Source organism: Amblyraja radiata, chromosome 5, assembly GCF_010909765.2.
Source record: "Amblyraja radiata isolate CabotCenter1 chromosome 5, sAmbRad1.1.pri, whole genome shotgun sequence".
Classification (NCBI taxonomy): Eukaryota; Metazoa; Chordata; class Chondrichthyes; order Rajiformes; family Rajidae; genus Amblyraja; species Amblyraja radiata.
This window is the reverse complement of record NC_045960.1, coordinates 21,561,885-21,588,122: the sequence shown is the minus strand read 5'-3', so window position 1 is coordinate 21,588,122 and position 26,238 is coordinate 21,561,885. Positions and strand designations below refer to the sequence as shown.

Below are 26,238 nucleotides of genomic sequence, written 5' to 3'. Positions count from 1 at the left end.
CAGAGCCATAGTGGTGGGTAACTCCATTGTCCAAGGTGCAGACAGGAGATTCTGTGGTGACAGGCGAGACTCGAGGATAGTGTGTTGCCTCCCTGGTGCCTGAGCCCAAGACGTCTCAGACTGACTTATGAACATCCTCGTGAGCAAGCATGGAAATCACTATGAAAATATGGGGGACAGGGGGACACAATTTCTTGGCGGCCCCGCGCACACACACACACACACACACGCGCCGCTGCTTCGGAGGCTCAATCCAGCGCTAAATGCAGCTCAACTCTGCCTGTCTCGCCGGGTTAACCTACAGCCCAGCCTGGACTGACGGGACACCAGCCTGGAGTCATGGAGCTAGCGCTGCTTCTCCGCGCTGGCTGTAAACCTGGGCTGTTGTTCCTGTAAGTCCAGGCAGGACTGTAGGTCAACCTGGCGGGACTGACAGAGTTGAGCTGGATTCAGCGCTGGCTGTGGGCCTGGGGGTACCGCTTCCGTCTGACCCCGATGTCTCTGGCCACCCCCGGGGGGGGCACTCGGGTGGGGACGGGGCTGGTCCAGTGGCGGTTCGGCAGCGATTGCAGCGCCGGAGACCGGGATCGATCCTGGCTACGGATGAGGCGCAGGTCTGTGTCTAGGGCTGCCGAGAGTGATTTGCCACGTCTCCCTCCTCCAATCACCGCGCTCTATCCTCAGTCCCACCCCCACTATTTCCGCTTCTGACCGACACCTTCCTCCTCCAATGATCGTGCTGAATCATCATGTCCCGCCCCCATTGCCTGCTGACCGACGTCTCTCTCGTCCAATCGGCGCTCTCGATCAACAGTCCGACCCCCACTGTTTCACCGGGTTTTAAAATTCAGATTACAAAAAATGGGGGGGATCGTCCAACAAACAGGGGGAGGACGTGCCCCCCCCCCCCCCCCCCCCCGGCCCCTCCCCCCCCCTGGGATTTCCGCCCCTGCTCATGAGGGAAGGTGAGCTGCCGGAAATAGTGTGCCTGTAGGCACAAATGACATGGATAAGAAGAGGTAGGAGGTTCTGAAACATGAGGCTGAAAAGCAGGACTTCTCGGGTGGTTATCTCTGGGTTGCTTCAAGTACCTCGTGATAGTGAGGTTAGGAACAGGGAGATAGGGGATCTGATTATGTTGCTGAGAAGTTGGTGCAGGGATTTAGATTTAAGTGCAGTTAACGGGAAAGAGAGTGCAGGACAGGTTACGTTTAAACTAACAGGGCAGGGGGATGGGAGACAGAGGTCCATAAAAGGAGGACAGAAGGAAAAGGTAGAAGGGAGATAAGAAAACCTAAACTGAAAGCTTTGTGCCTTAATCCGAGGAGCATTTGAAATAAGGTGGATGAATTGAATGCACAGTTAGTAGTGAAGGGATATTATATATAGTTGGAATTACAGAGATATGGCTCCAGGGTGACCAAGGCTGGGAGCTAAACATGCAGGGGTATTCGATATTCAGGGAGGATAGACAGAAAGGAAAAGAATGGTGGGGTGGCATTGCTTATCAGAGATTAGTGCAATATCACAGAGAGATATTAGCTTGGATGTTGTAGAATCTGTATGGGTAGAATTGCGAAATAGCCAAGGGCAGAAAATGCTTGTTGGAGTGGTATACGGGCCACTAAACAGCAGTAGGGAGGTTGGGGATAGCATCAAGCAGGAAGTTAGGAATGCAGGTAGCAAAAGTACAGCGGTTATCATGGGTGACTTTAATCTACATATAGATTGGGCCAACCAAATTGGTAACATTGCTGAGGAGAATTTCCTGGAATGTACGCAGGATGGGTTTTTAAACCAATCATGTAGAGGAACCGACTAGAGGGCAGGCCATCCTAGATTGGGTATTGTGTAATGAGGAAGGATTAGTTGGCGATCTTGTTGTGTAAGGCCCCTTGGGCACAGTAATCATAATATGGTGGAATTCTGCAAAAGGATGGTGAGTGACAAGGTTAATTCAGAAACAAGGGTCCTGAACTTAAGGCATGAGACAGGAATCAATGTTTTCTCGACTCTGGATCAGTTCCTGTGGACTGGAGTGTATCCAATGTAATGCCACTTTTTAAGAAAGGAGGGAGAGAGAAAACTGGGAATTATAAACCAGTAGTGGTGAAGATACTGGAGTTGATTATTAAAGATGCTATAGCAGCACATTTGGAGAGCAGTGACAGGATCGGTCAAAGTCAGCATGGTTTATGAAGGGGAAATCGTACTTGACTAATCTTTTGGATTTTTTTGAGGATGTAACAAGTGGAATGGGTAAGGGAGAGTCAGTGGATGTGATGTATCTGGACTTTCAAAAAGCCTTTGACAAGGTCCCACACAAGAGATTAGTGTGCAAAATTAGAGCACATGGTATTGGTTGTGGTGTATTGACATGGATAGAGGGGTTGGCAGACAGGAAGCAAAGAATAGGAATTAACATGTCATTTTCAGAATGGCAGGCAGTGACTACTAGGGTGATGCAAGGCTTGGTGCTGGGACCCTAGTTGTTTACAATATATATTAACGATTTAGACAAGGGAATTAAATGTAACATCTCTAAGTTTGCGGAAGACACAAAGCTCGGTGGCAGAGTGAGCTGCGAGGAGGATGTGATGAGGCCGCAGGGTGACTTGGATACAGTAGGTTGGGCTAGTGGGCAGAAGCATGGCATATGCAGTATGATGTGGATAAATGTGAGGTTATCCACTTTGGTGGCAAGAACAGAGAGGCAGATTATTAACTGAATGGTGTCAGATTAGGAGAAGGGGAAGTGCAACGAGACCTGGGTGTGCTTGTACATCAGTCACTGAAAGTAAGTATGCAGGTACAGCAGGCAGTGAAGAAACCCAATGGCCTTCATTGCGAGAGGATTTGAGTTTAGGACCAAGGAGGTCCTAATGCAGTTGTACAGGGCCCTGATGAGACCGCACCTGGAATATTGTGTGCAATTTTTAAAAAAATGTTTATGTTTATTTTATTAGAAGCAATTATACAAGAATAAAGCAATCGGCATGGGAGTTATACAATTTTCGTACAGCTTCATTTTTAACATTTTATAAATTGATACATAAATCGAAAAAAGGAAAGAATGAAGAAAAAGAAAAAAGATGCAAAAGAGAGAGAAGAAAAGACCCCTGAACTACCAAAGACGAGCGAGAAGAAAAAAGAGAAAGGAGAGAGGGAAAAAAACCGGAGATATGCCCCACTGTCCTCCCCCCCCCCCCCCCCCCCCCGCCAGAATTTGAGTATGAGTTTTTTCGCAGTTATTAGGCCGTAGTTATGGAAACGTCTTAGAAATATTGTTAACTTAGAACAGGCCTCTGACATTCCTAAAATTATTAATTTTGTATCTGATTCCAGTTTAATTTTAAGTGTTTTAGAAAAGATATCGAATATTCCCATCCAGAAGTTTTGTATCTTTATACAGGATGCAAAGGAATGGGTTAAGGTAGCTTCTTGGAGGTGACATTTATCACAGATAGGGGAAACAGTTGGGAAGATCTTATTAAATTTAGTCTTTGAGTCCATTTATTAAAAAAAAACTTTTGGGAAGATATATCGGCATTGATTGAAATAAATATAGGAGTTGTGGAAGGAAGATCATCTTTATGGCAATTACTCTACCTATAAGGGAAATAGGGAGTGTTTTTCAGAATTGAATATAGGCATTTAGTTTAATAATTAGTGGTGGGAAATTTGTTTGAATAGAGAGGTGTATTTTCTAGTCACGTAAACTCCGAGATATCTAAATTTTTCGGTAACAATTCTGAAGGGAAATGTTTGGAATTGAGAAGGGTCTTGAGCTTTTATTGGCATAATTTCACTTTTATTCCAATTTATTCTATAACCTGAAAAGGCACCAAGTTGTTCTATAACGTTTAATACATTTGGAATACTAACTTGGGAATTAGTAATATACTAGACCAAGTGCAGACCCGTTGGGTCTGTTTCCCCAACGGCGTTTGCGGGGGGGAGGGGGGGGGGCTGCGGCTTCACACTCACATTAACCACCCACAAACACACAGGTGGGGGGAAGGGGGGTGAGAAGAGGGGAGGGAGGGGATAGGAGGAGGAGGAAACGGGACAGATTTGGGAGGGAAAGTAGAGAGGGGTAGGGGGTGAGAGGGGGATGGGGAGAGAGATGTGGGGGAGGGGGGATGGGGAGGGAGGGGAGGAGGGATGGAAGGGGAGAGGGGTGGGTGGAGAGAGGGGAAAGAGTGGGGAGCGAGAGTGGAGGGGGAGGGGGGAGAGAAGTGGAAGAGTGGGGAGGGAGGGGGAGAGGGGTAGGGGGAGTGATGGAAGAAGGACAGAGGGGTAGGGGGAAGGGGTGGGGGGCGAGAGGGGAGGAAGGGGGAGAGTGAGGGTGGGGCAGTGAGATGGAGAGGGGTGGGGTAAGGGGGAGTGGTGGAAGAGGTACAGAGGGGTAGGGGGAAGGGGGCGGGGAAGAGAGGTAAGGGGGTGGGATAGAGAGGGAAGGGGGTGGGGGAGAGAGGGATGGCGTGGGAGGAGGAGGGGAGAGGGTGAGGGGGAGGAGAGAGGGCGGGGAGAGATGTGTGGGGGTAGGGGAGAGAGGAGGAAGAGTGTGGAGGGAGGGGAAAGAGTGTGGAGGGGGAAGGGAGTGGGGAGAGAGGGAAGGGGTGGGAGAGAGAGGGAATGGGGGTGGTGGAAGAAAGGGATGGGGGTGGGAGGAGGAGAGGGGTGAGGAGAGGGAGAGCAGAGAGGGGTGGGGGAGGGGGAGGAGAGAGGGATGGGGGAGGGGGAGAGCGGTGTGGGGGAGGGGAGGAGGGAGATGGGGAGAGGGGTGGGGGAGAGGGAAGGTGAGTGGGATGAGAGCGGGATGGGAGGGGGAGGAGAGGGAGAGGGGTGAAGAGAGGGAGAGGGGGAGGAGAGAGGGATGGGGAGGGGAGAGAGATGTGGGGGGGAGGGATGGGGACGGAGAGGAGGAGGGAGGGGGTGGGGGAGGTAGGGGGAAGAGTGTGGAGGGAGGGTAAAGAGTGTGGAGGGAGGGGGAGAGGGGGGAAAGAGTGGGGAGGGATAGTGGGAGGGGGGAGAGGTGGAAGAGTGGTGAGGGTCAGAGGGTAGGGGGAAGGGGTGGGGGAGAGAGGGGGAAGGGAGGGGGAGAGAGAGGGGTGGGGGAATGGAAAGCGGTGGGGTGAGGGAGAGAAGTGGAAGAGTGTGGAGGGAGGGGTAGGGGGAGTGGTGGAAGAGGGACAGAGGGGTAGGAGGAAGGGGGGGGGGAGAGAGGGAAGGGGGTGGGGTAGAGAGGGAAGGGGGTGGGGGAGAGAGGGATGGGTGGGAGAGGGAGAGGGGTGAGGAGAGGGAAACATAGAAATTAAGTGCAGGAGTAGGCCATTCGGCCCCTTGAGCCTGCACCACCATTCAATATGATCATGGCTGATCATCCAACTCAGTATCCTGTACCTGCCTTCTCTCCATACCCCCTGATCCCTTTAGCCACAAGGGCCACATCTAACTCCCTCTTAAATATAGCCAATGAACTGGCCTCAACTACCTTCTGTGGCAGAGAATTCCAGAGATTCACCACTCTCTGTGTGAAAAATGTTTTTCTCATCTCTGTCCTAAAGGATTTCCCCCTTATCTTTAAACTGTGACCCCTTGTTCTGGACTTCCCCAACATCTGGAACAATCTTCCTGCATCTAGCCTGTCCAACCCCTTAAGAATTTTGTAAGTTTCTATAAGATACCCCCTCAATCTTCTAAAATCTAGCGAGTACAAGCCGAGTCTATCCAGTCTTTCTTCATATGAAAGTCCTGACATCCCAGGAATCAGTCTGGTGAACCTTCTCTGTACTCCCTCTATGGCAAGAATGTCTTTGAGCATTGGGCATTGTGACATCACACGATGGAACGTTCACCAGGTGCTGGTGCTCCTGCAAAGGCATATGTAAATGAATCCATTCCGATTGGACATATGTGAACATTGGGCATTGTGACATCACACAATGGAACGTTCACCAGTGGCTGGGGCTCCTGCAAAGGCATATGTAAATGAATCCATTCCGATTGGACATCTGTGAGCATTGGGCATTGTGACATCACACGATGGAACGTTCACCAGGGGCTGGGGCTGCTTCTATGGGTGAGAAGCAGTTTTCTTTTGAAATTTGGGGGGGGGGGGGGGGGGGAGAAGGATTTGATTAAAAATGTGTACATAAACACGACGAAATGTATTCAGGAGCGGATACTTTGAAACAAAAGTGAAATCTCTACCGAAATGGAAAAGATCTCGACGATTCTGCGTCTGGTTTCGGAGTAGCAAGGAATCAAAGGGAGAAAGGCGGCCGGCAGCCGGACGGACGGCGGCAGCCACACAGTTTTAAAGATAGACTAGACCAAGTGCAGACCCGTTGGGTCTGTTTCCCCAACGGCGTTTGGGGGGGGGGGCTGCGGCATCACACTCACATTAACCACCCCCCAAACACACAGGTGGGGGGAGGGGGGTGAGAAGAGGTGCGGGAGGGGAGAGGAGGAGGAGGAAACGGGACAGATTTGGGAGGGAAAGGAGAGCGGGGTAGGGGGTGAGAGAGGGGGATGGGGAGGGAGGGGAGGAGGGAGGGAGGGGGAGAGGGGTGAGGGGAAAGAGTGGGGAGGGAGAGTGGAGGGGGAAGGGGGAAGGGGGAGAGAAGTGGAAGAGTGGGGAGGAAGGAGGTGAGGGGTAGGGGGAGTGATGGAAGAGGGTCAGAGGGGTAGGGGAAGGGGGCGGGGGGAGAGAGGGAAGGGGGTGGGGTAGAGAGGGAAGGGAGCGGGGGGAGAGAGGGATGGAGAGGAGAGGGTGAGGAGAGGGAGAGGGGGAGGAGAGAAGGGGGAGAGAAGTGGAAGAGTGGGGAGGGAGGGAGGGGTAGAGGGGTAGCGGGAGTGGTGGAAGAGGGACGGGGGAGTGGTGGAAGAGGGACAGAGGGGTAGGGGAAGGGGTGGGGGAGAGAGGGGAAGGGGGGGGGAGAGAGAGGGGGGGGGGGGGGAGAGGGGTGGGTAAGGGGAGAGAAGTGGAAGAGTGGGGAGGGAGGGGTAGGGGGAGTGGTGGAAGAGGGACAGAGGGGTAGGGGAAGGGGGCGGGGGAGAGAGGGAAGGGGGTGGGGTAGAGAGGAAGGGGGTGGGGAGAGAGGGATGGGTGGGAGAGGGAGAGGGGTGAGAGAGGGAAACATAGAACATAGAAATTAAGTGCAGGAGTAGGCCATTCGGCCCTTCGAGCCTGCACCACCATTCAATATGATCATGGCTGATCATCCAACTCAGTATCCTGTACCTGCCTTCTCTCCATACCCCCTGATCCCTTTAGCCACAAGGGCCACATCTAACTCCCTCTTAGATATAGCCAATGAACTGGCCTCAGCTACCTTCTGTGCCAGTGAATTCCAGAGATTCACCACTCTCTGTGTGAATTTTTTTTTTCTCATCTCGGTCCTAAAAGATTTACCCCTTATCCTTAAACTGTGACCCCTTGTTCTGGACTTCCCCAACATCTGGAACAATCTTCCTGCATCTAGCCTGTCAAACCCCTTAAGAATTTTGTACGTTTCTATAAGATACCCCCTCAATCCTCTAAAATCTGGCGAGTACAAGCCGAGTCTATCCAGTCTTTATTCATATGAAAGTCCTGACATCCCAGGAATCAGTCTGGTGAACCTTCTCTATACTCCATCTATGGCAAGAATGTCTTTGAGCATTGGGCATTGTGACATCACACGATGGAACGTTCACCAGGGGCTGGGGCTCCTGCAAAGGCATATGTAAATGATCCATTCCGATTGGACATATGTGAACATTGGGCATTGTGACATCACACAATGGAACGTTCACCATGGGCTGGGGCTCCTGCAAAGGCATATGTAAATGGATCCATTCCGATTGGACATCTGTGAGCATCGGGCATTGTGACATCACACGATGGAACGTTCAGCAGGGACTGGGGCTGGGGCTGCTTCTATGGGTGAGAAGCCTTTTTTTTTGTTGAAATATTGGTGGGTGGGGGGGGGGAGAAGGATTTGATTAAAAATGTGTACATAAACACGACGAAATGTAATCAGGAGTGAATACTTTGAAAGAAAAGTGAAATCTCTACCGAAATGGAAAAGATCTCGGCGATTCTGCGTCTGGTTTCGGCGTAGCAAGGAATCAAAGGAAGAAAGGCGGCCGGCAGCCGGACGGACGCCGAACGCCGGCAGGCACACAGTTTTATATAATAATAGATAGATAGATAAAAGTACATCGTCTGCATATAACAAAATCTTATTGCTGGTATTTTTAGTGTTATATCCATGAATGCCCGAATGTAATCTAATACTCTCTGCAAGAGGTTCTATGGCTAAAGTAAATAACATTGGTGAAAGGCGCATCCTTGTCTGTTCCCCCTGGATAAGTGACATTTAGGTGAAAGAATTTGGATGTCAGTATTCTGGCTGTCGGATTATTATATAACAGCTTCACCCATGAGATTAAGTTTTCTATTGTGTGCAATTTTGGTCTCCTAATTTGAGGAAAGACATTCTTGCTAATGAGGGAGCGCAGCGCAGGTTCACCAGGTTAATTCCCGGGATGGCGGGACTGACGTATGATGAAACAATGGGCCGACTGGGCTTATATTCGCTGGATGAGAGGGGATCTTATAAAAACATATAAACTTCTTAGAGGATTGGACAGGTTAGATGCAGGAAAAATTGTCCCGATGTTGGAGTCCAGAACCAGGGGTCACAGTTTAAGAACAAGGGGTAGGCCATTTAGAACTGAGATGAGGAAAAACCTTTTCACCCAGAGAGTCGTGAATCTGTCACAGAAGGCAGTGGGGGTCTACTCACTACTGGATGTGATCAAGAGTTAAATTTAGCTTTTAGGGCTAAGGGAATCAAGGGATATGGGGGGAAAAGCCAGAACAGGATACTGATTTTGGATGATCAGCCATGATCATATCGAAGGAGCTTATGGCCTAAACCTGCACCTATTTTCCATGTTTCTATGTAAATGCAACAGGTAATTGCCTACAGTGAGAAGGGAAATTATCGACAAAGATTTACTGATAGGAATAATCTAATTTTGGGGAGACATGGATTAATCAAGGCTAGTTGCTTTGTTAAGGAGAGATGCCTTCTGGCTAATTTGATTCATTTTCAAGAAAGTGACCAAGAGTGTTGAAGAGGGTAGATAAATTGATGTAGTCTATGAGGGCTTCAGTTAAATATTTGACAAGGTCCCTCATGGCAGATTGGTTCAAAGCATAAAAGCCCATGGAGTCCAACATAATTTAATAAATTGGATCCAAATTTGGTTCGGTGAGACAAGGCATATATGGTGATGATAACGGGTTGCGAGAATGTGTGTAGGAAGGAACTGCAGATGCTGTTTTAAACCAGTGATAGACACAAAATGCTGCAGTAACTCAGCGAGACAGGTAGCATCATCTCTGGGTAGAAGGAATGGGTGACGTTTTGGGTCAAGACCCTTCTTCAGACTGAGTCAGGGGAGACAGAGATACAGAAATAAGGAAGTGAAAGTGGTGAAAACGAGACAAAGTGGATGGAGTACAAGGAAAATGTAGAATAGATCATTGTAAGCTAGGAGAAGGTAACAACAAAGCAAACAGGTAAAATGTAATTGAGGACAATCAGACTGTTCGGAGAACTGGGAAGGGGGGATGATGTGAGGATATTAGTTTTTGGCTGCAGAATTATACTGATCAGTTGGTAGGATTGGAGAGAATAAGAGATGGAATTTAAACCTGAATTTTCGCCTGAGACTAAAAGGACGTACCTTTAGAAAGGAGATGAGGAATTTCTTTGGTCAGAGGGTGGTGAATCTGTGGAATTAATTGCCACAGAAGGCTGTGGAGGCCAAATCAATGGTTATTTTTAAGGTGGAGATTGACAGATTCTTGATTAGCACACATGTCAACAGTTATGGGGGAAAAGGCAGGGAATGGATTTGCAAGGGAAAGATAGATCATCCATGATTGAATGGCGGAGTAGACTTGATGGGCCGAATGGCCTAATTCTGCTCCAATAATTTATGAATTTATATGACAATGAAAACTGAATCAATGTAGATATCTGATTGAATGACAGTCCGTTTACTATTCCAGCAGATAAGATTAAGGAGAACCCAAACCAATTTTCTAAGTCTATGAAGGGAAACAGGATAACGAGATAGAGAACAGGGCCCCTCAGAAACTATAGTGGTCATCTACTGGAGATTTACATGATCCTCAATGACTATTTTTCCTTTTTTTACCATGGAGAACATGAAGATTGAAATGGTTCAATGGTACTTTATTATTATGTGTTACAGTGTGAGGTGTACAGTGAAAATCCTTGTTTTGCATACAATCCAATAAAATTCTACTATACATCAGCAAAATAGTCTGATTTAACTGGGTTGCATGCAAAACAATTTCACTGCATCCAGGCATCTATGACTTGAGAAAGACTTGTGAAAGAAATATTTGACAAAGCCCCTCATTGCAGATTGGTTCAAAGCATAAAAGCCCATGGAGTCCAACATAATTTAATAAATTGGATCCAAATTTGGTTCGGTGAGACAAGGCATATATGGTGATGGTAACGGGTTGCGAGAATGTGTGTAGGAAGGAACTGCGGATGCTGTTTTAAACCAAAGATAGACACAAAATGCTGCAGTAACTCAGCGGGACAGGTAGCATCTCTGGATAGAAGGAATGTGTGACGTTTTGGGCCAAGACCCTTCTTCAGACTGAGTCAGGGGAGATAGAGACATAGATAAGGAAGAGAAAGTGGTCAAAACGAGACAAAGGGGATGGAGTACAAGGAAAATGTAGAATAGATCATTGTTAGCTAGGCGAAGGTAACAACAAAGCACCCAGGTAATATGTAATTGAGGACAGACTGTTCGGAGAATTGAGAAGGGGGGAGGATGTGAGGATGGTAGTTTTTGGCTGCAGAATTATACTGATCAGTTGGTAGGATTGGAGAGAATAAGAGATGGAATTTAAACCTGAAAGATGTGAGGTGCTCTATCTTGGCGGATAGAAGTTTAGAGACAGAAGTTGGTGGGCGATAGGTGAAAACAGATAAGGAAAGAAAAGGGCAGATGAAGCAAGCTGGGTGACGACAGAGGCTGGAAGGTGATAAGTGGGACTAAATAAAGAAAGGATGATGGAACCAGAGGAGAGAAGGAGGGATTAACCGATGGAGAAGAAACCCAGGTGGAGAAGTGTGTGAATGACTGGCATGTGGGCAAGGATAACAAATCTAGGTAATGGGGGAGAGAGGGGATGAAAAAAAGTAAACAAAGGACTGGAGAACCTAGAAATGTTAAAGTGACATGGGGAAAGTAGGTTATTTTAAATTGGAAAAAATTAACCATTGGTGACCTAAGCATAATATGTGGTGTTATTCTTCTGGTATGCATTTGGCCTCACTGTATATTTGGAGAAGGCTATGGATAGAGAGGTTGGTGTGGTTTTTAGTACATGACATTTATCGTATTTTGATTTGAACATAGTGTTCTCCTTTGTTTAACCTGTCCATCCTTATCCTCCTCATCTTCCCCATGCTCTTGTTCCAAAATGCCGGCTATATGAGAACTGAAAGTCCGTTCTAATGAAAGCTGCCTGACTTATTGAATGTAACCAGCATTTTCTGTTTTTATTTCAGATTTCCAGCAGAAGTGATAATGGAGAATAAAGAAATGGCAAATGAATGGAATAAGATAGTGGAGTGGCTATTACTTAGGAGAAGGTGCTTGGGAAGCTGAAAGGTCTGAAGGTGGATAAGTCACCTGGACTGGATGAACTGCACCCCAGGGTTCTGAAAGAGGTGGCCTTGGATATTGTGGGTGCATTAGTAATGATTTTTCAAGAATCACTAGTCAGGAATGGTTCCAGATGATTGGAAAATTGCAAATATTACTCCGCTGTTCAAGAAGGGAGCGCAGAAGAAGAGTGGAAATTATAGGCTGGTTAACCTGACCTCAGTGGTTGGTAAGATTTTAGAGACCATTGTAAAGGATGAGGTTTCTCAGTACTTAGAAGCACATGATAAAATGGGCCGAACTCACCAAAGTTTTGTGAAAGGGAGATCTTGCCTTACGAACCTGTTGGAATTCTTCGAAGATATAAATAGGACAAAGGAGGATCAGTGGATGTGGTTTACCTGAATTTTCAGATGACGTTTGATAAGATGCTTTGATAAGAGGCTGCTAAAGAAGATGATAACCTATGGTATTCCTTGTTTTGCTTACAATCCAATAAAATTCTACTATACTTAAGCACAATAGTCTGATTTAACTGGATTGCATGCAAAACAATTTCACTGCATCCAGGCATCTATGACTTGTGAAAGACTAGGGAACTTTGGGAAGTTAATGGTGATGTCTTGAGGACAGTCCGTATTGCAGTCGAGAAGGCGGCGGTTTCCTAAAATGTATAAAGGTAGATAAATTATTCGGGCCCGATCAGGTTTATCCAAGGACATGGTGGGAAGCTAGAGAATAAATTTCAGAAGCCCTGATTGCAATATATCAGTCACTGTTAGACACTTGTGAGATACCGTCACATTGAAGAGTGGCTAATATTGTGCCTCTATTGAAGAAAGGTTGCAAGGAATAATTTGGTAGCTATCGGCCAGTTAGAGAGGATTCTGAAGGATAAAATATATGTGCAACTGGAAAGACAGAAGTTGATTAAGGATAGTCTTCATGGGTTCGAGCATGAGTGATTGTGTCATATGAAGTTGAAAGTTTTGAAGAGGTAACCAAGGAGGTTGATAAGGACAGGGCAATAGATATCATCAATATGGACTTCAGCAAGGTCTTTGATAAGGATTCACATAGTAGGCTGCTTTAGAATATTAGATTGCCAAGGGTCCAGAGAAAGCACATTCTGCGTCGATTGCTGTTTGTCATCTATATCAATGATTTGGATTAGAATGTGCAAGGCATCATTAGTAAGATTGCAGATGATGCTAAAATAGATGGTATCGTAGACAGTGAAGATGGTTATCATGAATTACAGCGGGGTCTAGATCAGTTGGGCAAGTGGGTCAATGAAAGGCAAATGGAGCTTAATTTTGATAAGTGTGAGGTTTTGCATTTTGGAAAGTCGAACCAGTGAGGGGCCTTCACAGTGAACAGTGAAGGGCTCTGGGGAGTGCTGTGACACAGAGGGATCTGGGTGTACAAGTACATAGTTCCCTGAACTTGGTGTAACGGGTCGTGAAAAAGGCTTTTGGCATACTGGCCTTCATCAGCCAAGGAATTGTGTATAAAAGTTGGGACATTATGTTGCTGCTGTACAAGATACTGATGAGGCCGCACTTGGAGTAATGTGTTCAGTTAAGGTCACCCTGCTTTTGGAACAATGCCTTCAAGCTTATTAAAGATGTTCTTTAAAGATGTAAAGATTATTAAAGATGTAATAACAGCGCATTTGGAAAGCAGTAACAGGATTGGTCAAAGTCAGCATGGAATTGTGAAGGGGCAATCATGCTTGACTAATCTTCAGGAATTTTTTGAGGAGGTAACAAGTAGAATGGATTAGGAAGAGCCAGTGGATGTGACGTATCTGGACTTTCAAAAAGCCTTTGACAAAGTCCCACACAAGAGGCTGGTGTGCAAAAGTAGAGCACATGGTATTGGGGTAAGGATAGTGACATGGATAGAGAACTGGTTGGCAGACAGGAAGCAAAGAATAGGAATTAACGAGTCCTTTTCAGAATGCCAGGCAGTGACTAGTGGGGTGCCGCAAGGCTCGGTGCTGGGACCTCAGTTGTTTACAATATATATTAACGAATTTGGACGAGGGAATTAAATGTAACGTCTCCAAGTTTGCGGATGACACAAAGCTAGGTGGCAGTGTGAGCTCAAGGAGGATGCCATGAGGCTGCTGGATGATTTTGATAGGTTGGGTGAGTGGGCAGATGCATGGCAGATGCAGTATAATGTGAATAAATGTGAGGTTATCCACTTTGGTGGCAAGAACAAGAAGGCAGATTATTATCTGAATGGTGTCAGATTGGGAAAAGGAGATGTGCAACTAGTTCTGGGAGTCCTTGCACATCAGTCACTGAAAGTAAGCATGTAGGTAAAGCAGGCAGTGAAGAAAGCTAATGGCATGTTGGCCTTAATAGTGAGAGGATTAGAGAATAGGAGCAAGGAGGTCCTACTGCAGTTGTACTGGGCCCTGGTGAGGCCACACCTGGAGTATTGTGTACAGTTTTGGTCTCCTAATTTAAGGAAGCCCATTCTTGCTATTGAGGAAGTGCATCGTAGGTTCACTAGGTTAATTCCCAGGATGGCGGGACTGACATACGATGAAAGAATGAGTCGACTGGGCTAGTATTCACTCGAATTTAGAAGGATGAAAGGGATTCTTATAGAAACATATAAAATTCTTAAGGGATTGGACAGGCTAGATGCAGGAAAAATGTTCCTGATGTTGGAGTCCAGAACCAGGGGTCACAGTTTAAGAATAAGGGGTTGGCCATTTAGGACTGAGATGAAGAAAACATTTTTCACCCAGAGTTGTGAATCTGTGGCATTCTCTGCCACAGAAGGCAGTGAGGATCAATTCACTGGATGTTTTAAAGAGAGAGTTAGATTTAGTTCTTAGCGTTAACGGAATCCAGGGATATGGGGGGGAAAGCAGGAATGGGGTAATGATTTTGGATGATCAAACATGATCATATTGAATGGCGCTGCTGGCTCGAAGGGCCGAATGGCCTTCTCCTGCACCTATTTTCTGTGTTTCTAAGCTAGAGTGAATGCAGAAATGATTTCCAAGGCTGATACTGTGAATATGCAGGCGTTTGGGTACTTGGGAAAATGGAAGATTTCTGTGAAAAGAACAGTAAAACCTGCTTGACATCATTTGCAGAGAGTTGCAGAAGCATGTAACATAGATGGCCCCAGGGAGTCTGAAGCCTGGGAAGGGGTTGCTAAAGGTTTATGTCCATATGGCCTGCAAATTGCTAATATGTCTGGGATTGTTCAGGTGGAGCTATGCCCTGATGCTAAAGACCTGCTTGGGATTGGTTGGGGAAATGTTATGTCTCAACTGCGTTGCAATACCTTACTGTGGGTACTTCTGATTGGTCCAGCAGAGTGGCCTCACCAAAGATGTTTCTTTATTTAAAGATAATGTTTCTTTACTTAATGGAAGTGTTTCTCCCGGTGCTATATGTTGAAACTATGTTATGTATTGTTATATGATTGGGCCAAAGAGTTGTCGTTCTATGTGTTTTGTAGCCAGTATCAGTAATTGGCTTGTAGGGGGTTGCCTCCCCCAAGTAATGTCATGCCCTTAGTTCAGAAGTGGGTGGGTAATTCTTTGAGGTGGGTCGGTTGATTTTGACTTCTGTTCTGTTTGCACAAAATATTGTTGTCTTGCGTGAGTGGATCGGCGACCGTCCCTGCAGTTTGTTCCACAATAAAGTAATGTTTTGGAACCAGAGTTTGGCTTAGTGTTTGACTAAACCAGACTAGGGGTAAGAGGTGTAGACCCGGAATTAACAATACCAGGACCCAAGGACTTGAGCTATATGGACAGGTTGGGCAGGGTGATATTATATAATCGTGAGGAGAATTGGTGTGTTTTTTCTCAGGATAGCAGAATCAAGAACTGGAGGGCCAGGTTTAATGGGAGAGGGAAAAGATTTAATGTGAAGAGCAACTTCACCCAGAGGATCGTGGGTATATGGGACACGTTGCCAGATGAAGTAGTTGAGGCAGGTATGCTAATAACATTTTAAACATATTTGAACAGATACATGGATAGGAAAGGTTTAGAGTGATATGAGCCAGGTGTGGGCAAATGTGACCAGCTTGGATATGGCTCATTGGTCGACTTGTTTGCAATACTTTGATTCTATGACTGCCTATGAGCCTATAACAATGAGGGTGGGCAGCATGTAGAAGACTACCACAATTAATATAATCTCTCAGAAATATTGTAGAGTATCTCAAAGACAGGCAGGCAGAAGATGCATTTGGGCTACTTCCTCAGATTCCATTTGGAACATGAATGTCACTGGAAGCATGTTGTACCCTTATGGTGGGTTGTGCTCCAGTGAATGAATGGTGAAGAATGAGTGAATCATGATTACTATCAGAATATTGGCCAATTACACATATGATTAATTTCCAAATACACAATCTCTTTCTTTTGTGAAATAAGGTGAATTGACATTCACCAACCACAAAGCAAGGTAAATGATGCATAAGGCACCTTGGAATACATGGAAGTTTGCAGTGCTGGTAGTTACTTATTTTCAGACATCTTATTTCTAGTTATCATTGAATGACCAATGACCAAGATGCACAACATTGGTTTATACTTCAATAGAACCCCAGAAAGAGCCAAGCATGTAGGGGCATTGATGATTGAAGTTCATAACCAAGATCTTCCACATATAAGAAAAATGCAATGACCTCAATTCCACACAATTTTACAATGCATTGCTACCCCCATCTCTTCATACCAAAATCAATTTAGAGAACCTTCCTGAACTGAATGACAGGTAAATCTATCCCTTAAGTAAGCATATATTGCAACAAGAGCTGTCCAGTCAAAATTCAGGAGTGCATCATGCAAAGGAAAGCTAATAATATAGAAAGATTCACCTCCATTCTTTTAAAAATGACATGAGAATCCTGATCCCATACATGAACAGCACCACCATCAGTTATATACTCTTTGCAGGCTGTAACCATTTGGTTTGTGACCTAAAGTTGACAAAGCAAAATACAATAATAAAATTAATAAAGTGCAGAATGATTCAAAGATGAAACACAATCAGGGTATAATGCCTACCTTTATAAAGAGGGAAGTCATCTGTTGTGAGGTGTTATAGTACCTTGACACATTGTGGATCATTTGAATTGCATTTATCAAATTTGGAACACCTTTTGTCATAGTCACCTAGAAATTGAGCATAACAGTGAGAGATAAAATGTTGAAAATACTTCACAGACCAAAAGTTATATTACCTGAGGTTCAGGTTTAGATTTATGATTTCACATGTAACAATGTACAGTGAAAACCTTTTTGTTAGCATGCGATCCAAACAGATCAGATATACCATTCCAACTCGGGTACAATAGATAAGAGCAAATGGGAAGATACAGAGTGCAGCATTGGAGCACATCAGTTCCTTAAACAAAGTCCAATGTCCTCAATTGAGTAGAGGTGAATCAATAGTACCCTGTCTTATGGAAGGACTGTTTAGAAACCTGATAACTTTGTTCACTGAATGGAAGCTCTTCCATGTGGGAATAAACTCAGTTCACAGCTAGAGGGATACCTCTTGAGGTTGCTCGTGATATTTTAAACATAAATACTCAGCAGGTCAGGGAGTGTGGAAAAAGGAAGAGTTATTGTATTAACAAATTTGTTTTGCCTCCTCCCCAATTCCAACAAAGAATCTTCAACCTAAACCATTAGCTCTTTTCCTCTTCCATTGATGTGGTATGAACTTTTAGGTATTTCCAATTTTTTGGGTTTTATTCCAGATTTCAAACATCTTCAGATTGTTTTGATTCTTAATTAATGTTTCAGATTGATAACCATTGATCAGAACTGAAACTCTGATTTTCTCTCTCAATTTTCTCGTATTTCTAACCATTTGTATATCAGATTAACCGGTATCTGAAGTTTTCTTTGCTTTCTATTCAATGACATTTTAAAATTTACATAGCGACATACGACTATTCATGTTTGGATGTAATGTTCTCGGAACATCAAAAGGAGAGAAAAAATTGTGATATTATAACGTATAACAGCAACATGTCCCACAGCAAATATATGAACCTTAAGCCAAATTCTAGGAGATGCATAAGTCCTGTCACCATTTCTTTACCAGCAGTGCAGAAAATTCACTGTTTTCGGATCCAAACAGAAATCTTCCGCATTTCAATGATAACATTGATAGAGTAAAAATATTTCTGAAGAATTTCAGTCATTATATCCCAACCGAGCAAGCCCAATGGTGGGTAAGTATACTACTATTAAATGGTCATCCTATACTCTTATTGGACAATAAAGTCACGTAATACTCCTACTTTGCATAGTAACAGTTATCGGTCTGGAATATGTGCTAGTGTAGCGGCACCTGGTGGTGAAGCTGTGTATTCAGAACCCTCGTCATTGGTCGGGACTGTCACGTGACCGGGGGTTAGTTCGCGGGTTTTTCAATATGTTCAGTAGCTAGTGCTCCTCACGACGACAGGAGCTTAGATCGTTTATTCCTGACCAAGTACACATCTAGTTTGAGTGTTGTTTCGCTATTAAAGAACATTTCGCTCTACCTGCCTGATCTCACTACAATTGGTGACCCCGTCGATCCGAACGTTTTTCGGATCCTTTATTATGAATGCCGCTGAGAACCTCGACGCCAACCTGGCTCAGCAAAATGCAGTTTCGCGAAAAATACCCGTTATCTGGGTGGTACAACCTCATGTGTGGTTCCTGCACATTGAGGCCCAATTTCAGATTCGGCAAATTGTCGCTGATTCGACTAAATATTTCTACCTGGTACTGGACCATGAAACCGTCGCCCAATTGATTCCTTACCTTCAACATCCGCCTGCCGACAACAAGTATGGGGGCCTCAAGGCACTGCTGCTGCATACTTTTGGGCTCAGCTGCCGCGATTGAGCCTCCAGGATCCTGCACATGGACGGCCTCTGTGACCGCAAGCCGTCTGTACTGATGAGCGAAATGCTGTCGCTGATGAACGTTCACCAGCCTTGTCTTCTCTTTGAGCAGGCGTTCCTCGAGCAGATGCCGGACGACATCCGCCTGCTCCCCACCGGTAGTGACTTCACCAACCCCCTGCAACTCGCCGAGCGAGAGGACTTGTGGCTCGGCAAGCAACAGGACGGTGCTTCCATCAGTCGGGTGTCTACAGCTCCGCGACGGCCCCAACGGTCCATTCCACCTTCTACCGACACTACACCACAACCGGCCGCTGCGGATTCCAGTAAGCGCCTGTGGTGTTATTACCATTAACACTGGGGTGCAGAGGCCGCCGATGCCATTCTCCCTGATCGCATCCGGGAAAAAGCTTCAGCCGATCACCAGTAGAGGCTACCGTGGTCAGCCAGAAACATCGCCTCTACGTCTGGGGCTGTCATTCCGAGCTCTGATTCCTCGTCAACACGGGGGCAGAGATCAGCATACTGCCCCCGTCCGGGGTCGACACCCGTTCCTGTAAGCGAGGCCCCACCCTGACCACCGTCAACGGCAGTAATTCTCGTTCATTCAGAGACCCTCCAGCCCGCATCGTCGCGGCCTGCGGTCCCCTGCAACACACACCTCGACTCGGTGTCAGACGCGGACAAAGCGTACGCTCAAATTCTGGCCGATTTCCCTGAGATCCTGACCCCCCCCCAGTTTAAATCGGCCAACCCCAGACACGGCGTCATACACCACATCCCCACCACCGGCCCACCGCTCCACGCACGGGCATGCAGATGGGTATTGTGCGGCGCTCCGACAGCCCATGGGCCTCCCCACGCCATATGGTCCCCAAGTCTTCCGGCGGGTGGGGACCGTTCGGGGACGACCGCCACCTCAACAACTCCACGACTGAGGACCGCTATCCCGTCCCTCACGTACAGGTTTTCACAGCCCATTTGGACGGGACTAAATATTTTTCTAAAATTGATCTGGTGCGAGGGTACCACCAGATCCCTGTCCACTCTGATGATGTGCCCAAGACTGCCATTATTACTCCTTTTGGACTGTTTGAATGGTTGCAGATGCCGTTTGGCCTCAGAAATGCTGCCCAGGCCTTTCAGCAACTTATGGACGTGGTTGGCCAGGGGTTAGATTTTTTTGTTCTTCTATCTCGATGACATTCTGGTCGCCAGTCGCTCCCGCCAAGAGCACTGCGCATACCTCCGGTTGCTGTGTCAGCGCCTCAGGGACCATGGCCTCGCAATTAATCCCGCCAAATGCCAGTTCGGCCTCGATTCCATTTCCTTTCTCGGCCATCATATTACCCAACAGGGCACAACCCCCCTCCCCGCCAAGGTGGAAGCTAATCGGCAGTTTCCCCAGCCATCCACAGTGAAAGGGCTACAAGAGTTTGTAGGCATGATTCATTTTTATCATTGTTTTGTCCCAGCGACGGCCCAGGTTATGCGACCTTTGTTCCAGTGTCTGGCAAGCAAACAGTGGGACCTGGTGTGGGATGCGGAAACCACGGCCGTGTTTGACGGAACCAAGAAGGCGCTGGCAGCCACTTGCCCATACCGCTCTCACCGTAGACTCTTCTGACACAGCTGTCGGGCAGGGGTCCTCGAACAGTTCATTAACGGTCGCTGGCAGCCACTTGCCTATTTCAGTCGGCACCCCCCCCCCCGAGCGGAATTACAGTTCTTTCAATCGCGAGCTCCTGGCCTTCAACTTGGCTATTCGGTATTTCCTGGAGGGCAGACCCTTCACAGACCACAAACCCCTTACTTTCGCTTTTGCTAAAGTGTCCGATCCCTGGTCAGCACGCCAACAACGGCATTTGGCTTTCATATCGGAGTTCACCACCTGTATCCAGCACGTGGCAGGTAAGCATAACTAGGTCGCTGACGTCTTATCTCGCCCTGCCATTAATGCCGTTCTAACTTTAGCTCCGGAAATTGACTATTCTGGCCTGACCACTGCGCAACGGGACGGGGACAAGATGCTTCCCTTATCGCACCGCCATTTCGGGTTTGATACTGGACAACAGGAGCTCAGATCGTTTCTTCCTGACCAAGTACATGTGTAGTTCGAGTGTTGTTTCGCTAGTAAAGAACATTTTGCTCTACCTGACTGGTCTCACTACACAAGGAGATTTAAATGCAAAAGCCCAGCAGTAATTGGTGAAGAAGCAATAGTCCAAAAGTGCCAGTGCTGTAAGTGCAACAACGATTGTGTTCCATTAGTTATAATGGGTGACTTCAATCTACATATAGATTGGGTGAATCAAATTGGCAGGGGTGCTGAGGAAGAGGATTTCTTGGAATGTATGCGGGATAGTTGTCTAAATCAACATGTAGAGGAACCAACGAGAGAGCAGGCTATTTTAGACTGGGTATTGAGTAATGAGGAAGGGTTAGTTAGCAGTCTTGTTGTACATGCCCCCTTGGGCAAGAGTGACCATAATATGGTTGAGTTCTTCATTAGGATGGAGAGTGACATTGTTAATTCAGAAACAATGGTTCTGAACTTAAAGAAAGGTAACTTTGAGGGTATGAGACGTGAATTGGCCAAGATTGACTGGCAATTAATTCTAAAAGGGTTGACGGTGGATATGCAATGGAAGACATTTAAAGACTGCATGGATGAACTACAAAAATTGTTCATCCCAGTTTGGCAAAAGAATAAATCAGGGAAGGTAGTGCATCCGTGGATAACAAGGGAAATCAGGGATAGTATCAAAGCGAAGGATGATGCGTACAAATTAGCCAGAAAAAGCAGCATACCGGAGGACTGGGAGAAATTCAGAGACCAGCAGAGGAGGACAAAGGGCTTAATTAGGAAAGGAAAAATAGATTATGAAAGAAAACTGGCAGGGAACATAAAAACTGACTGCAAAAGTTTTTATAGATATGTGAAAAGAAAGAGATTAGTTAAAACAAATGTAGGTCCCTTGCAGTCAGAAACAGGTGAGTTGATCATGGGGAACAAGGATATGGCGGACCAATTGAATAACTACTTTGGTTCCGTCTTCACTAAGGAAGACATAAATAATCTGCCGGAAATAGCAGGGGACCGCGGGTCAAAGGAGTTGGAGGAATTGATTGAAATCCAGGTTAGCCGGGAAGTGGTGTTGGGTAAATTGAATGGATTAAAGGCCGATAAATCCCCAGGGCCAGGTAGGCTGCATCCCAGAGTACTTAAGGAAGTAGCTCCAGAAATAGTGGATGCATTAGTAATAATCTTTCAAAACTCTTTAGATTCTGGAGTAGTTCCTGAGGATTGGCGAGTAGCAAACGTAACCCCACTTTTTAAGAAGGGAGGGAGAGAGAAAACGTGGGAATTACAGACCAGTTAGTCTAACATCGGTAGTGGGGAAACTGCTAGAGTCAGTTATTAAAGATGGGATAGCAGCACATTTGGAAAGTGGTGAAATCATTGGACAAAGTCAGCATGGATTTACAAAAGGTAAATCATGTCTGACGAATCTTATAGAATTTTTCGAGGATGTAACTAGTAGCGTGGATAGGGGAGAACCAGTGGATGTGGTGTATCTGGACTTCCAGAAGGCTTTCGACAAGGTCCCACATAAGAGATTAGTATACAAACTTAAAGCACACGGCATTGGGGGTTCAGTATTGATGTGGATAGAGAACTGGCTGGCAAACAGGAAGCAAAGAGTAGGAGAAAACGGGTCCTTTTCACAATGGCAGGCAGTGACTAGTGGGGTACCGCAAGGCTCAGTGCTGGGACCCCAGCTATTTACAATATATATTAATGATCTGGATGAGGGAATTGAAGGCAATATCTCCAAGTTTGCAGATGACACTAAGCTGGGGGGCAGTGTTAGCTGTGAGGAGGATGCTAGGAGACTGCAAGGTGACTTGGATAGGTGGGTGAGTGGGCAAATGTTTGGCAGATGCAGTATAATGTGGATAAATGTGAGGTTATCCATTTTGGTGGCAAAAACAGGAAAGCAGACTATTATCTAAATGGTGGCCGACTAGGAAAAGGGGAGATGCAGCGAGACCTGGGTGTCATGGTACACCAGTCATTGAAAGTAGGCATGCAGGTGCAGCAGGCAGTGAAGAAAGTGAATGGTATGTTAGCTTTCATAGCAAAAGGATTTGAGTATAGGAGCAGGGAGGTTCTACTGCAGTTGTACAGGGTCTTGGTGAGACCACACCTGGAGTATTGCGTACAGTTTTGGTCTCCAAATCTGAGGAAGGACATTATTGCCATAGAGGGAGTGCAGAGAAGGTTCACCAGACTGATTCCTGGGATGTCAGGACTGTCTTATGAAGAAAGACTGGATAGACTTGGTTTATACTCTCTAGAATTTAGGAGATTGAGAGGGGATCTTATAGAAACTTATAAAATTCTTAAGGGGTTGGACAGGCTAGATGCAGGAAGATTGCTCCCGATGTTGGGGAAGTCCAGGACAAGGGGTCACAGCTTAAGGATAAGGGGGAAATCCTTTAAAACCGAGATGAGAAGAACTTTTTTCACACAGAGAGTGGTGAATCTCTGGAACTCTCCGCCACAGAGGGTAGTCGAGGCCAGTTCATTGGCTATATTTAAGAGGGAGTTAGATGTGGCCCTTGTGGCTAAGGGGATCAGAGGGTATGGAGAGAAGGCAGGTACGGGATACTGAGTTGGATGATCAGCCATGATCATATTGAATGGCGGTGCAGGCTCGAAGGGCCGAATGGCCTACTCCTGCACCTAATTTCTATGTTTCTATGTTTCTATTAGAAGTGTTCTGGGAGTGGTGGGAAAACACTGAGAAATACAAGTTTAGCCATAACCAATATCAAGGAGAATATCAGCAAAATCTCCACAAGGCACTATCATGAGGCCAACATAATCTGCCTGTTATGGGAAAGATGTTGCTAAACTGCAACGGTTGCAGAGAAGATTTACATGGATGTTGCCAGGACTTGAGTACGTGGGCTATAGGGAAAGGTTCAGCAAGCCAGGACTTTATTCCTTGGAGAGCACGAGGATGAGGGTGATCTCATAGAAGTGGACAAGATCATAAGACGAATAAATAGGTGAAATGCACAGAGTCTTTTACCCAAGGTAGGGGAATCAAGAACCAGAGGACATAGGTTTAAGGTGAATGGGGGAAAGATTTAACAGGAACTTGAGGGACAACTTTTTTTTACACAAAGTCTGGTAGGTCTATAAAATGAGCTGCCAGATGAGGTACTATCACAACTTTTAAAAATACATTTGGACAGGGACAAGGATAGGATAGGTTTAGAAGCATATGGGTAAAACACAGGCAAGTGGAACTAGTGTGGATGGGGCATATTGGTCGGCATGGGCAAATTGGGCTGAAGGGCCTGTTTCCACGCTGTCTGACTATGATTCTACGACATGGTCTGTGGCAGCAGAACATTTTACAGGGCTCCCAATGGCATCTATAAATTAGGAATTGCACTAAAATTGATGGTGTGAAAGATTGATGGATCAAATTATGTGGTCTTTGAACTAATAGTATCAAGAAAACATTATGCATTTCCATGAGGACACAAGTGTCCATCGGCTGGCGCCACCGCAGTGGTGGCCTAACCAGCAGCTGTTGGTCCTTGCACCCTTTTTGTTGTACTTCCGGTGGCGCTGGTGCCAGCAGCCTCCACCTTCAGCCCCGGTATCTTTTTGTTTTTTTGTTTTTTTAGTTATGTTAAAGTGTGTTTTTTATGTTTTTTTAAATGCCCTTATGTGGGGGAAGAGGGCACGGTAAGGGGGATACCGTCCTTCGGTCGCTTCCTGGAGAGGACGCGGCTATTATTCGAGTCGCGTCCTCACCCCCCCAGCGGCCTACCTACTGGATTGGCGCGGCCTTTCCTGCCGGGATCGACCAGAGCTCCAGCAGCGGCGGGACAGCGCTGTAACATCGCGGGGCTGGCGATGCCTTACCGGGGATCGCCGTCTGGAGCCCGGAGTGCTGGTCCTGCTGCACCGACATCATGGAGCTGCGGTTTGCGGAGCTCCCAACGCGGGCGGCGCTGATCAACAACGCGGGGTCCTGCGACTCCGCCCAGCTCGGCCTGCGGACTCGGGAGCTGCGGACTCCGGCTGCGGGAGGCAGCTGATCAGGAGGTCCGGGCCGCTGAGGAGGAGGATGTTCACCGTCGGGGATCGGCGTCGGCGTTCCACCAGCCCGGCGTGAGGGCCTGAACATCGGGCCGCCCGGTGCGGCGACTGCGGGTGCTCGGAAGGCCCAGACCACGGATGAACATCTGGGAAGATCGGAGGGGAGGATGGCTGGACTATGGTGCCTTCCTCACCTTGGTGCCACTGTGTTATGTTGTGTCGTGGACCTTCTGTGTCTGTGCTTTTCTTTTTTTAATTCAATTTTATTTTTAATATGTTTTATTATTTATTTATTTTTATGATACTGCCTGTAAGGAAAATTCATTTCGTTGTCTCTAATTGAGACAATGACAATAAATTTGAATACAATACAATACAATTTTAGTGCGTCTAAATGTATGTTTTAATGTTTCTTAGTATGTCTAATGTGGGGGGTGGTGGGGGGAAATTGGGGGAAACCATTTTTCAGCCACTTACCTGGACGGATATGCGTCTTTTCTTGTGTCACATCTTCGCCCCCCCCCCCCCTTGCGGCCTACAAACTGAATCAGCCGCTTCTTACCGGAAATGGCCCAGAGCTTCAGCAGCGGGCACAGCGCTGCATTACCATCGCGGAGTGGGGCAATCCCTTGCCGGGAACGCCAGTGTTGGAGCTCCGGAGTGTTGGGTCTGCTGACTTTAACACCGTTGAGCTGGGGTTTGCGGAGCTTCTAGCCATGGGTGCTGACTTTAACATTGCGGAGTCTGGGATCTTTTGCTGAGGATCGCCAGTGTTGGAGCTCCGTCCAGCGGGATCTGTGGACTTCGGAAGCCGCGGTCTCCGGTAGGAAGCGGCCGATTCGGAAACTCCAAGCCGCTGAGTGTTCTGCTCTGTTCCGATGCCAGTGTTTTGATCATCAAGACAAGAGGGTCGGGCCATCCGTAGCGGCGACTGCGGAGGGTTCAAAGGCCCCGACCACGGGTGAACAAAGAGGAAGATGACTGAACTTTATTGCCTTCCATCACAGTGTGGATTACAGTGTGGACTCAAATTTCATTGCACCAATTGGTGCATGTGACAATAAATGTGAACTTGAACTTGAAACTGCAAATCCAGGAATCTTGACTAAAAGTTAAAGTGCCAGAGAACTTAACTAATGGCGTCTGTTATTGCTGATTGTCCGCTATAACCGAGTAATGAAGGAGGGGGGGGGGGGGGGTGGGGGGAGTAAAGTGTAACCTAAAGCCGGGTGGGAAGAAACGTGGCGTTGAATGGTTAAACCAGCAGGAATTCACAGGCTGGAGAGTTGCTGAGTCCCCAACCCCGCATACATTGCGCTAGGGACAGGTCCATTACTCACGCTGCCTTTATGATGCTCGCTCTCTCCACTCTCACCACTGGAAGCATGCCACATGTTGCCAGTTCAATGGGTAACTGGCAGAATTGGGGACGGTGCAATGGGAGCATTAGTCTGCTTCAACCAAAATCCACTATATAGAAGACCTATATTGCG

At 46.7% G+C, this 26,238-nt stretch overlaps 1 protein-coding gene across 1 annotated transcript in view; it reads right to left on the bottom strand.

Moving 5' to 3' along the window:
• The window catches only part of LOC116973727 (dynein heavy chain 8, axonemal-like), a 622,328-nt gene that overhangs the window by 528,909 nt on the left and 67,181 nt on the right, over positions 1-26,238 (bottom strand). The window contains 2 exon segments of the mRNA XM_033022036.1: positions 16,588-16,689; positions 16,778-16,885. Of these exon segments, the coding sequence (XP_032877927.1) occupies positions 16,588-16,689; positions 16,778-16,885 (210 nt within the window).